Source organism: Rhagoletis zephyria, unplaced genomic scaffold (genome assembly GCF_001687245.7).
Source record: "Rhagoletis zephyria isolate East Lansing unplaced genomic scaffold, Rhagoletis_zephyria_1.1 Rzeph_scaffold_01130, whole genome shotgun sequence".
NCBI lineage: Eukaryota > Metazoa > Arthropoda > Insecta > Diptera > Tephritidae > Rhagoletis > Rhagoletis zephyria.
In genome coordinates this window covers 53992-68001 of record NW_016158214.1, presented here as the reverse complement: position 1 = coordinate 68001, position 14010 = coordinate 53992, and the positions used below count along the sequence as shown (strand labels likewise).

The window sequence follows — 14010 nt, the reverse complement described above, 5'->3', positions numbered from 1 at the left end:
CTAAGAATTATTACAGGTTTTTTGACGGGCCACTGTAGGCTCAGAGGGCACCTGCATAAATTAGGTATCTGGTCCAGCGACCTGTGTCGCTTTTGCGATGCAGCCAAAGAGACTCCTCTCCACCTTCTTATGGAGTGTGATGACGTTGCACGCAGGAGGTATAGGTGCATAGGGCATGTCTGGCCAAGAGAGGAGCACATACACTCACTGTCCCCGGGGTCTATTATGAAATTTATAGACACTCTGGGGCTGGTTGATGTATTGTGATGAGCTAGGGGCACAATAGACCTACTGGTCGCAGTGCCATACCCAACCAACTATCTATCTATCTATCTACAACCTACACTAGATTTTGTTTCGGGTGTATTGCATGACTGTTTTTTTGTAGCACCGTGTAATCTCTAATATACTCGTATGTAAGTAGTACATATGTATGTACATATATGTATATATATATATATATATGTATGTATGTATCTATCCACTTCATATATATCACAAGGGAACAAAATTAAACTTTTTTCTTGTTGGATGTTGTTTGCTACTTTGAGGTCGCTGATTTCAAATCTAACCTCATTTTTTCTCTAGCAGCTCTAGTTTCTGAGATCCAGCTGTCAGACATTATTTTGTACTAGTCACATTTAAACTTCAAATCAACCGAGCTGTTTTTTAAAAAACTTTTTTGTTTAACAATGTCCACGTCGAGAAATATTTGTAAAAACGATCCCAACTATTTTTGTAACATATGTGGTGAATATACATTCAAAAATTTTGAACTAGTTGTGTCGAAGTACATAAAACAGGTGTATTTTGATTGCTTTGGATTCCCTTTTGACACCCGTGACAAGTACTGGCTCCCTCATAAAGTACGCAAAACATGTGTGGAGTCTTTAAGATTATGGGCGAATAAGAAAAGACCCAAGTTTGAGTATCAAAGACCAATGATGTGGCGAGAACCTCCAAATCATCAAGTTGATTGTTATTTTTGTGCGTTTGATATAAACGGAATTAATTGAATAAACTGAGGGAAATGGCTTTACCCTAAATTTTTATCTGTTGCTCGACCATTCCTGTACTCCGGCGATGCGCCAGAAGCCCAATCTTCTTCATCTACACAAAATTATTACGACTTGGAAGAAGAAAGCTCTTCTTCAAGTGATGAAAGTGGGACAACTAATTTAACCAAGGTATTTCTTCTGAACGCCAGCCCTTTAATCAGAAAGCCCTCAGTGGTTTAGCCAGACCTTGTGGTCTTTCTAAAAAAACATGGGAGGTTCGATCTTCTCGATTAAAGCAAAGAAATCTGTTAAGCCCAGAAAACAATTTCATACTATCGCAACCGAGATACGGAATTGCTTTATTCTTTTCTCAAGATGACGACTTTGTTTTTTGTTCAGATATTCCTGGTTCATTGAAAGCAATGGGATTGCACGTTCAACTAAAGTCAAAGAAGAATATGCTACTGTAGCTTGTTATGGGTAGCATCAAATACAACGAACACCAGTGGTTGATATGTGTAGATCTAATAAAATTATAGTTTAAAAAACTAAAACCTCCCTATTATAATTGCCATTCGTACTGTCATCAGGTATGTAACTTGAGAATAGAAATCGCTGCATCTTTTAGGCGCATCAATATTACATAGTTACATCCCGAGCTGATAAAAGGAAGGTAAAAAAATGGTAAATTTTCTTCTTGGACAACAGGGGTGCTAAACAAAATATCCATGTTTTATTTCTATGTGGGACAGCAGAGCGAAATCTGAGCACTGGGTTAGAAAAGATTGGCCTTCCAGGCAAGCTATGGTTCCGGGAAAACTGAATTTGATAAATGAACCCCTTGTGCCTAGGGATCGCATAATACTGCCACCTTTGCATATCAGTCTAGGGCTTATGAAACAATTTATTAAAGCTCTGAACAAGGATGGTGATTGTCTTAAATACATCTCTAAAAAGTTCTATAATTTGAGCACAGAGAAACTTAAAGCCGGGATTTTTGATGGTAAGAAGATTGATAGAGGATGTTAATTTTAATATGCGGTTAAAAATTTCGGTTTTAATTTTAAACTTTTTGGACTACATATATGACAAAACTAAAACCAGTTTCAAATACAAACCTTGCAAGTTTAAAAAAAAGAGAGCACATATGTTGGGTTTAGAATTTAAACAGTTCGGTTTAAATATGAAACCCAAACATTTTCATAATTAAGAATAAAAAAAATCTTAAATTTCATGCTCCGTCTGATAGGGATTGAACCCCGACAGCTTTGGTAGCCCCCAATTGTATCAGGCATCTTTGGACACTCAGCTACAGCCACGCATGTAAATGTGCTTTCATATGTTGAGTTTAAATCAACAACACATTTCGCTGTGTGCAAACATTTTCTATTTCGGTTTAGATTTTAAACCAAATTTTCTATATATGAAACCTAGAAACTAAAATTAAAACATTTTGGTTTGATTTTTAAACCACCAACTTTTTGGACTAAAATTTAAACCAGAATATATTAAAAATTGCTTAAAACTATTGACTGGTTTAAAAAGTAGACTATAAAAGATTAAAAAAGGCAGTAGTCCCAGCGCGGTTTAAAAATTAAACCCAAATTTTTGACCGTGTAGTTACATGACTGATACTGAAAAAATGCCTGGAATGAATTCGTTTGGACCGAAAAAAATTTTCTGGGAAACAAAAATGATGAAACTTATGCGGAGCGTATTGTACTGATGTTGTCACACTTCCAGCAGATTGGTTGTAATATGAGCATCAAGGTACACTTCCTCCACAGCCATTTGGACCGTTTCCCTGAAAATCTTGGTGATCTGAGTGAAGAACAAGGGGAACAGTTCCATCAAGACATTCGAACTATGGAGGAACGTTACCAGGGTCACTGGAATGCTCACATGATGGCGGAATATTGTTGGAGCATAAATAACAGCTCTCGTGAACTAAGTCAAGAAAGAAAATCTTATAAAAGAAAATTGTTTGATAAGTAGTGGTTGTTTTTCTAACGGTTTTCTTAATAAAAAAATAAATTTTTTTTTAAAAACGCGTTTTAATTATATCTCAAAAACTAAAGCTGATACAAACAATCTGACTTCAGATCTGAAATCAGCACCCCGAGAAAGTATAATATTAGTATGATGTATTGTGGAACGATTTTCCGTCATCCCCTGTCAAATTTGGTTTGGAGACAAACCGGTTTCGGCGTTGTGCCATCTTCAGTGTAATTTTTCGTTCCGAATAGTTCGTGTTTTCTTCCGCTTTTTATGTATTCGTGTTACTATCTGTTTTAACTGTCATTAGGTGATGCATACCCATCTAAGTGCGACCGCTTTTGTTTCATTATCCGCCGGCGGGTAGAAATCCGTTATTTTTATTTTCTTGGTTTTCGTGATTGTGTCGGTTTATGTTCCATTATTTAGCAGGTATTAGGTTGCTTGCTTGTGCCGGCAGATAGAAATCCGTTATTTTCATTTTCTTGGTCTCTGCGGCGTAGGTATGTATCTTCGTGTTGGCGTTTTTTGCATATTTTTCGTACAACATCTTGAGTGGTTCGAATATTACATCGGATACGGTGTTTGTTTGTTCGTTAATAATTCTCCCTTGAAATGTTTTCTGCTTGTATATCTCCATGTTTTCCAATATGTTCAAACGGCGTCCTTTATGCTGTACATGGAGGAGTTTGGCTGCCTTATTAATTTTCATTGGTGTACATTTATTTTCGAACATATTATTTGCGAAGTTTGATTCTGGTGTGACGCTTGGTTTTTGTGTCCTCTTATTGTAGTCTCTTATATGTTCTCGGAATCTTGTTACATAAAAAGCGGAAGGAAACACGAACTGTTCGGAACGAAAAATGACGCTGAAGATGGCACAACGCCGAAACCGGTTTGTCTCCAAACCAAATTTGACAAGGGATGACGGAAAATCGTTCCACAATACATCATACTCCTACCCTGTCGGAAACACAAACAGCCAAAAAGAAGTTATTGAGGCCGGTCAGGCACATCAATTAAGGACAAATACGCTTTTGACAATATACCAAAGACGGCTACTGAAAGTACATACTACTAAGGCTAACATCTGGTTCAACAAGCAATGTTTAGAATTGAATATTACACCGAAATTCGCGCAAATAAAACTAAAATCAAACACCGAGAATAAGCGGAAAATATTAAAAAGAGCAGAAAACAGCTTTCTTCGCCACAAAATAAAAAACCTACACGGCAAGAGAGAGCGGACAAACTCAGAGTTAATGACAATTCACCTAGAACTAGCGGGACTCCTACCAACCAGTACACTGATGCAGATATTAGATGAAATGGAGGAAAACATCAAGAAAGTCATCCGGCAGAAGTACAGAAAATTGAACCAGAAACTTGAAGACCTCAGTAGAAAAGAAAAGGGCGCAAAGAACCAAAAACAAGCAAAACCGCAATTCCATTCAAATTTTGTAAATTTAACAGCGGTCCCTATCAATGAGCAGGAGGCAGAAATACTGAGGAAAGGTCTTAAACACAACATCACGACCTATGATAAAAAGAAGGAAATGGAGCACACCATTGTGGACACAGAAATGGCTATAGTACTGATCCCAAACGAAGAGCAGGATCACGCCAGGCACCTATGTAGGCGTATAATTGAAAAACATGCAAAATCCAAGGAAAAAAGAAAGCAGGATAACGAAAACAAAACAATCAGGGTTCTTAAACAAAAACTAAAGGCGAATAACGTGATTACAAAAAAAGCAGACAAAGGGAACACAACGGTATTGATCAATAAAAATGAATACATAGGAAAAACGGAACAAGTAATAAAAGAAACAGGCTGCAAGAAAATAGGAAATGATCCCACCGATGAGTACCAAGTGGCAATAAAAAGGGCGACAACGATAATAAAGGAGAATGAAGCAGGAAGACTAACATCAATAAACCCTTCGGCCCCTCCAATGATTTCATTACCAAAAATACATAAACCAGGTAACCCGATGAGACCGATTATTAACCACAGATCGGCTCCGGCATACAAACTCTCGAAATACCTGAAGACCATACTAAAGAACAAACTAGAGTTACCCAATAAATATATAGTCATAAACGCGGCAGAGCTTATAGAAAAGATGACACCCTTACATACCACTAATAATTCTAAATTGGTATCATTTGACATAAAGGATCTTTACCCGTCAATACCAACAACAGAGACAATGGATATTTTATTAAAATATTACTCGGCAAAATGGAAAAGAAAATCGCAAAAGAAATTATCAATACTTTGAAGACTACGATAAACCAAAATTATTTCCGATTTAACAACAAAATATACAGACAAATAAATGGACTAGGAATGGGTAACCCAACATCGGCTATACTCATGGAGGTGTTCATGCAAAGCCTAGAGGAGAAATATATGGAGCATCTCACAACCAATTTAGGGGTCAGCTTCTACGCTAGATATGTGGACGACATAATATGCATAATAACGGGGGACAAAGAGGAGCAGATATTGGACTACCTTAATGAACAACACAAAAATATAGCATTCACGATGGATAAGGAAGAGAAAGGAAAACTCAACTATTTGGATCTAACTATTAAAATAAACAAGACCAACAACAGACTGGAATACGAGATATACAGAAAGCCCACAGCGACCGACACAGTAATACATGAAACCTCTAACCCCCCACAACAACACAAAAACGCAGCATTTAGACAATTATTAACTAGACTTGAGCGAACCCCATTATCTAAGGAAGCACACAGAGAGCTAGACACAATATTTGCTATCGCCAGAAACAATTGATACAAAAAAGATCTGGTGGACAAAATGAGGAAGGACTCGAAACGAAAAAGTAGGGACAAGAAAGAAAACAACGATGCAGCTTGGGCAGTGTTAACTTACACGGGCAAAATGACATACAAACTGGCCAAGGTTTTCCAAAAATTCAACATTCGCACATCGTTCAGAACCAGGAACCACGTCGGAAGGATACTGAACAACAGCACAAACGAAGAGACCACTCTAGATAAGCAGGGTGTATACAAATTAACGTGTGAATGCAGGTGTAGCTACATAGGGCAAACTAGCCGTAAGATTAAATAAAGATTCCGAGAACATATAAGAGACTACAATAAGAGGACACAAAAACCAAGCGTCACACCAGAATCAAACTTCGCAAATCATATGTTTGAAAATAAATGTACATCAATGAAAATTAATAAGGCAGCCAAACTCCTCCATGTACAGCATAAAGGACAGCGTTTGAACATATTGGAAAACATGGAGATATACAAGCAGAAAACATTTCAAGGTAAAATTATAAACGAACAAACAAACACCGTATCCGATGTAATATTCGAACCACTCAAGATGTTGTACGAAAAATATGAGAAGACCCCTGAAAAAAACGCCAACGCGAAGATACATATCTACGCCGCAGAGACCAAGAAAATGAAAATAACGGATTTCTATCTGCCGGCACAAGCAAGCAACCTAATACTTGCTAAATAATGGAACATAAACCGACACAATCACGAAAACCAAGAAAATAAAAATAACGGATTTCTACCCGGCGGCGAATACAAGCAACCAAAAAGCACCTACCTGTGAGATAATGAAACAAAAGCGGTCGCACTTAGATGGGTATGCATGACCTAATGACAGTTAAAACAGATAGTAACACGAATACATAAAAAGCGGAAGGAAACACGAACTATTCAGAACGAAAAATGACACTGAAGATGGCACAACGCCGAAACCGGTTTGTCTCCAAACCAAATTTGACAAGGGATGACGGAAAATCGTTCCACAATACATCATACTCCTACCCTGTCGGAAACACAAACAACCAAAAAGAAGTTATAACATTAGTCATAATATTTCATGCAACAAAAATACTGTTCCCTTGTGTATTAGAAAAAAACTGTTTTCTAAAATGTAGATTTATTACTTACCCAGTAGCAAGTGAAAGTAGTTGGAGGTTTTTGAACAATGGTACTTATTCCCAAAAGTGGTATAGAATATACAAAAAACATGTGGAGTCCAGCAGGTTATAAATATTAGAGCTGACACGATGAGTATATTCGCTAAACGGCGTCTTGAGTGCAGTGTAGACGTGCGAGGAAGAGGTATGCCCGGAGCGGCTGGGCCGAGACATCCTGGATTATATCTAAGCCGCTGCCGTTGAGAATGGGCTCGTATTTCACGCATTGCTCTGAAAAATGGTAAACAAAAAGTTGTTCACTCACTATTTTGCCGCCATAGATTAAAAGCAATAACCGTTAAGTAACACCATTACCAAGTGAACTGTCTTTCAATATTTTTATCGAGCCCCATTAAAGGTTTGTTGTAAATTAAATACAAAAGTTTAATAGTTCAACCGCTTTATTGAACATCAAAATTATCTAAAATAATCGTTTATGTTTAGCGGACACCTGTTAACTTTGAGCATTTCAGGTCGCTTATGCATAGCAGGGATGTTGCGAATATTTGCATTCGCATTCGTTATGTGAATGATTCGCATCATTTTACGCATTCGCATCGGACATTCGCATCAAATGATACGAATGTTTTGCGAATGCGAATGTGTACATGGGCAGAGAGTAATATTGTTGAAATGGTTCTAAGTCTATCTAACCAGGGCGCGGACAATAACCGGCTTTGAGCTTCAGCCGCTAAAAGGTTAAGTAGTATATCAAGCACCATTGATGGGCCTTAAACAAGCACTGCTGAAAGTCTTATAAGCAACCTAGAAACAGAGCTGTTAAATTTCCATTACGATTAGTAATCATTGATTTTTTTGCATTTTAAAATTTTAATGATTATTTTAGTTTTCTTATATTACCCAGCAATTAATAATTAATTATAATTAAAAATTATAAAAAATAATCATGATTAATGGCCATTAGAAAAGTAATCAAATTTTAACAAATAATTTTTTTAAATTATTGAATTATTTGATTATTTTTAATTTTTTGATTATTTTTAATTATTTGACTGTTTTTAATTATTTGATTATATCTAATTATATGATTATTTTTAATTGTTTTTCCAAATAGAAAAGGCTGTGTTTGGCAGGCAAATTTTTATAAACTAGTATTAAATAACTGAAACCAAATTACTGTTACTGTATTGTTTCTCATCATATCTATATATTAATACGCTAACATAAATTTTGTCTCCGTTCGTTTGGCGATTCTACCGAACCGATTTCAAAACCAAAAACACCATTGGAAAGCCTTTTTTCTTTAGATGATGGTTTCAAAATTGGTTGAAAATTACGGCCTAAACCGTCGTTTAAACATTTCCGATTTGTATATAGATGTTGCTGCAACATGTTTAATTTGAGATGTTTCGCATGTTGTTTCACTTCGCATTTGAAATTAAGCTTTGAAATAAAGATAAATATGAAGATGAAGAAATAAATGATAACGATGAAGTCAAAAAAAANGCATTCGCATCGGACATTCGCATCAAATGATACGAATGTTTTGCGAATGCGAATGTGTACATGGGCAGAGAGTAATATTGTTGAAATGGTTCTAAGTCTATCTAACCAGGGCGCGGACAATAACCGGCTTTGAGCTTCAGCCGCTAAAAGGTTAAGTAGTATATCAAGCACCATTGATGGGCCTTAAACAAGCACTGCTGAAAGTCTTATAAGCAACCTAGAAACAGAGCTGTTAAATTTCCATTACGATTAGTAATCATTGATTTTTTTGCATTTTAAAATTTTAATGATTATTTTAGTTTTCTTATATTACCCAGCAATTAATAATTAATTATAATTAAAAATTATAAAAAATAATCATGATTAATGGCCATTAGAAAAGTAATCAAATTTTAACAAATAATTTTTTTAAATTATTGAATTATTTGATTATTTTTAATTTTTTGATTATTTTTAATTATTTGACTGTTTTTAATTATTTGATTATATCTAATTATATGATTATTTTTAATTGTTTTTCCAAATAGAAAAGGCTGTGTTTGGCAGGCAAATTTTTATAAACTAGTATTAAATAACTGAAACCAAATTACTGTTACTGTATTGTTTCTCATCATATCTATATATTAATACGCTAACATAAATTTTGTCTCCGTTCGTTTGGCGATTCTACCGAACCGATTTCAAAACCAAAAACACCATTGGAAAGCCTTTTTTCTTTAGATGATGGTTTCAAAATTGGTTGAAAATTACGGCCTAAACCGTCGTTTAAACATTTCCGATTTGTATATAGATGTTGCTGCAACATGTTTAATTTGAGATGTTTCGCATGTTGTTTCACTTCGCATTTGAAATTAAGCTTTGAAATAAAGATAAATATGAAGATGAAGAAATAAATGATAACGATGAAGTCAAAAAAAAGAAGAAAAAAGTGAAGATAAAGACGAAAATGGAGACATTGACGGATAAATAAGAATTAGGGCAACTGAACGGGTAAGAACATTTCTTGAATTTATGAAGTGAAACTTCTTTAGGCAGTTGGTTGGTTGGGAGTAAATTGTCAAATTCCAGGGGAATAATGCACATGGAAATGCTTCTCAGTGGTTTAGCGGTTTGAGAATAAAAACAAAAACAAAGATGCCTAGAGATACAGGCAAAAACGAAGATCAAGGTAAATTTAAACACTTTAAGGTAAAGGTGAAGAGGAATATGCAGAAATAAAGATAAATATGAAGAAAAGGATGAGGATGAAGATCGATATTGTTATCGATATAAAACTCGATATTGTTATCGATATAAAACTCGATATTTTTATCGATATAATAATCGATATTGCTATCGATAAAATAATCGATATTGTTATCGATACTGTTATTGATTAAATAACCGCTATTGTAATCGATATAATAATCAATATAATAATCGATATTGTTATCGATACAATAATGGATATTGTTATCGGTATAATAATCGATTAAATAATTGATTTTCTTATCGATTTAGTCATTTACATATATTGTTATGATACTGATACTGATGATTGTTACATTTATCGCTGAATTAATCGATTTTACAATCGTTGTATTTTTCTATATGTGTATGGATATTGTTATCGGTATCAACAGGGTTATCGATACACTAATCGGAACATGGAATGTGATCACATTTCATGACATCACATCAGATTTTATCACATGATATGAAGAGACATCACATGATTTTGCATTACATAATATGATATCACATTACACGATATCATGTGACATGACATTATATGATATGACATCACATTATATGGCATGACATCACATGATATGACATCGTATGACATGACATGGCATTACATGACGTGGCATCACATGATATGACATCATATGGTATGACATCATATGACATGACATCAGAGGATATGACAACACATGACATGACATCCTATCACATCACATGAAATCACGTCACATCTTATCACGTCATCGCACCTCATCTCATCTACGTGAATAGAAAAAGAAAAGGATATAAGGCTGCTGTGAGCCCAGCTTTTATTAATATTTGCTAGAGAAAACGAATATTATGATCGCAGATACTTATAAAACTAAACTCCTNCCTTTTTTCTTTAGATGATGGTTTCAAAATTGGTTGAAAATTACGGCCTAAACCGTCGTTTAAACATTTCCGATTTGTATATAGATGTTGCTGCAACATGTTTAATTTGAGATGTTTCGCATGTTGTTTCACTTCGCATTTGAAATTAAGCTTTGAAATAAAGATAAATATGAAGATGAAGAAANTACTTTCATTGGAACCCCGAATCTCGCTATCCAGTTGGAATACAATGTGAAAGCGACCTCTTCGGCTGTGATTGTTGCGATAGGATATGCTTAGACCCACCTCGTAAATCCATCTATGCAGGTGAGGCAGTAACGAAATCCTCGATTTGGCGGCAAGGGACCAATGATGTCCATGTTGACGTGGTCAAACCTCCGTTCTGTCAAAGCGTAAGCTGCGATTGGCGATTTGTTGTGCCGTTGTGTTTTCGCCTTTTGGCAGCGTAAACAGCTTCTGGTCCAATCGCGGCAGTTCCGGTTCATGTTGGGCCACACGAACTTCTCTGAAACAAGCTTAGATGTCTTGGCAGCTCCGGCGTGGCATATGTTGTGGATCGATTCAAAGGCTGTTCTACGAAACGGCTCTGTTATAAAAGGGCGTGCCTACCTGTGCTGATATCGCAGAACAGTTCTGCTGAAGCGCCAGGGATTTTCAATTTGACTTATTGCAGACCTGAATCTCCGTTGCAAAACGTTTGGAGTTCGTTGTTGTTTAGCTGGTGTTTGGCCAGTTCGTCATAATCGATGGTTTGGTTAACGTGAATGGCTTCAACTCTCGAGAGTGCGTCGGCAGTAACATTTTCCTTTCCGGGTACGTAGCGTATATCTGTTGTGAATTAACTCACGAAATCGAGATGTCTGATTTGCCTTGGCGACGCTTTTTCTAAGTTTTGTTGGAAAGCAAACTGAAGTGGCTTGTGGTCAGTTAGAATGAAAAATTGTTGTCCTTCCAGCATGTGACGGAAATACTTTACGCTTTTATATGCGGCAAGCAGTTCACGATCGTATGTACTGTAGCGTTGTTGAGCCGGGCTGAGCTTCTCTGAATAAAAGCTAAGAGGCTGCCATAAATCGCCGTCGCGTTGTTGTAACACGGCGCCGATTGCAGTACCAGATGCGTCGACTGCCAACGCAAGTTGAGCGTTGGGGTTTGCAAAGGCGAGAAGCGTAGCTGCGCACAGTTCGTCTTTACAACGTTGAAATGCGTCCTTTGCTGTTTGACTCCAGTCTATTATTGAAGTGTCATTTTTTTATTGCTTTTGATGAGCGCGGTTAGAACGCTTTGATATGCGACTGCTTTGGGTAGAAATTTTCGAAAAAAGTTGATTACACCCAAAAAGCGCCGCAAGTAGCAAGATCGTTTCGGCAGGTCAAACTCCTGAATAGCTCGCACTCGTTCTTCTGGTGGTTTCACTCCATCCCTCGATACCCTGTAGCCCAAAAAGGGCACTTCTGCTTTTCCGAGATCACATTTCGACGGGTTGATGACAATGCCGTGTTTGCGTAGCTTTTTGAAGCTACCAATATGTCGTCCAGGTAAGGCAAAGCGAAGCTGAACTCGAGCAGGATCTGGTCCATAAACTTTTGAAAATTTTGGCCGGCATTTCGTAAACCAAAACACATATACACGAATTCATACATACCGAATGGGGTGGTTATGGCTGTCTTCGGTATGTCGCTTGGATCCACTAGTATCTGGTGATAAGCCCGCCGTAAGTCTATTGTCGAGAAAATTTTGCATCCGTGAAGCGCGTGTGTAAAGTCGTGTATATGTGGTAGCGGATACCTGTCGGGCTCTGTGACGTCGTTTAGTCGTCGGAAATCTCCACACGGTCTCCATTCGCCGTTCTTCTTTTTCACCATGTGGAGGGGGCTGGCCCATGGGCTTCGTGAGGGTCAGCAGATGCCCGCCTCCAATAGTGATTCGATTTCGGCTTTTGCAGCTTTCAGTGTTTCGGGTGCTAATCGACGGGGCTTTGAAAAACGGGTGGCCCTTTTGTCACTATGCAGAGCGTAACGTTGTGTGTGGTGTCCTTGGGTACTGTTTTTGATGCGCCCATAATGTCTTTGAATTCGTTAAGTATTTCTTGGAAGGACACGTTTGAAACGTTGACGATTGCGCAGCACTTTGCGATATTTGTAATGTCGTCGAATAGTAAACGATGCCGAAGATTTACCGAAATGTTATATTGAGCGAGGAGGTCCGCGCCGATTATGGGTTGTGCCACGTCGGCGATAATAAAATTCAATCTCAGCGGACGTCGAAGGCCGATGTTGAGAGTAAGAAGCTTCTCTCCGTAGGCTTTGATTTTCGTTTTGTTGGCCGCATACAGATAGAAATTGGTTTCGCCCTTTTATGGATTATGCTGACTTCAGCGCCAGTGTCGATTAGGAAATGGAGTTTGGAAACTGTGTCTCTAATTAGTAAGCGACGGCTTGGTGAATTGAGCCTGTCGCATGCCGCTACGAGCGACGGGCATTTTAGTTTAAAGCCTTTGCGCAGGGCGGGCGACATTTTGTTGCCGCGTCGCCGAATTTGAGGTGGTATCAACAGGTCTCTGATGGTGTTTGCGATCTATTTCGTGCTGGGCTTTTGCTGCGATGACGAACTTACGTAGAAACCTTTGACCTTAGCGCTGCCACTTCTTGCGTTAGCTTTTCTATTTGCTGCGCCAGTGTTGAGTTACGCGCCGTATCTTCGCGAGTCGAGATGGCGTGTAGCTGTGGTCCTTCTCTAACCTCTAAGATTTTATCAGCTAGGAGTGCCACTTTCTCCAAAGGTTCTGTGCTGATTGAAATTATGGTCCGAACGTCAGTTGGGAGGCGGCTGATCCAGATTGATCGTAGCATAGCGTCGTTCATCGCGTTACCTGCCAGAATTTGCATCTCCCTGAGGAGTTGTGACGGACGCATGTCGCCGAGCTCCAGCTCTTGTAGCAATTTTTTTATTCGTCGTTGTTCGGACTCTCCGAATCGCTCTAAAATGCGTGTTTTCAACGTCTCATACATGTCGGTAGTTGGGGGGTTTAAGATGATATCGCTGATTTGCGCCAGCACGTTGCTCTCGATGGCGGCAATCACGGTGTGGTATTTCGTTGCATCGTGTCTGATGCGTGCGGCTATGAAGCGAGACTCGACTTGAGCTAACCACAAGTTTGGATTTGCGTGCCAGAATGGGGGTAGCTTTACGGAGATGTTGGCAATTTCCTCGTTTCCACCTAATTCGCGGCTGAGTGCGGTTGGAGGTCTGACTTCCATTTGCGAATGTTCTTCTGCCTTGCTATCCTCGTTGTCCGACCCCATCTGCTGCAGTTTTTGGTCCTTTGTCGGGGTCACCAATTATATAGCTGCTGGGCTCACACTTTTATTAATATTTACTAGAGAAAACGAATATTATGATCGCAGATACTTATAAAACTAAACTCCTTTTTTATCTTCACGTGACGACGTTTTTCC

The 14010-nt window shown here is 38.0% G+C and overlaps 2 protein-coding genes across 2 annotated transcripts in view; both read right to left on the bottom strand.

Annotated features, from left to right (window-relative positions):
• The window catches only part of LOC108362872 (uncharacterized), an 87316-nt gene that overhangs the window by 48069 nt on the left and 25237 nt on the right, over positions 1 to 14010 (bottom strand). The window contains exon 2 of the mRNA XM_017616024.1: positions 6957 to 7216. Within this exon, the coding sequence (XP_017471513.1) occupies positions 6957 to 7212 (256 nt within the window). The 5' untranslated portion in view covers positions 7213 to 7216. The remainder of the gene's footprint in view (positions 1 to 6956; positions 7217 to 14010) is intronic.
• LOC108362873 (uncharacterized) lies at positions 13165 to 13857 on the bottom strand. The gene has a single exon (XM_017616025.1). The coding sequence runs from the start codon at positions 13855 to 13857 to the stop codon at positions 13165 to 13167; it is 693 nt and encodes a 230-aa protein (XP_017471514.1).

Coding starts and splice junctions, on each gene's coding strand:
- LOC108362873 (XM_017616025.1), bottom strand. CDS start 13,857: ATGGGGTCGGACAACGAGGATAGCAAGGCAGAAGAACATTCGCAAATG.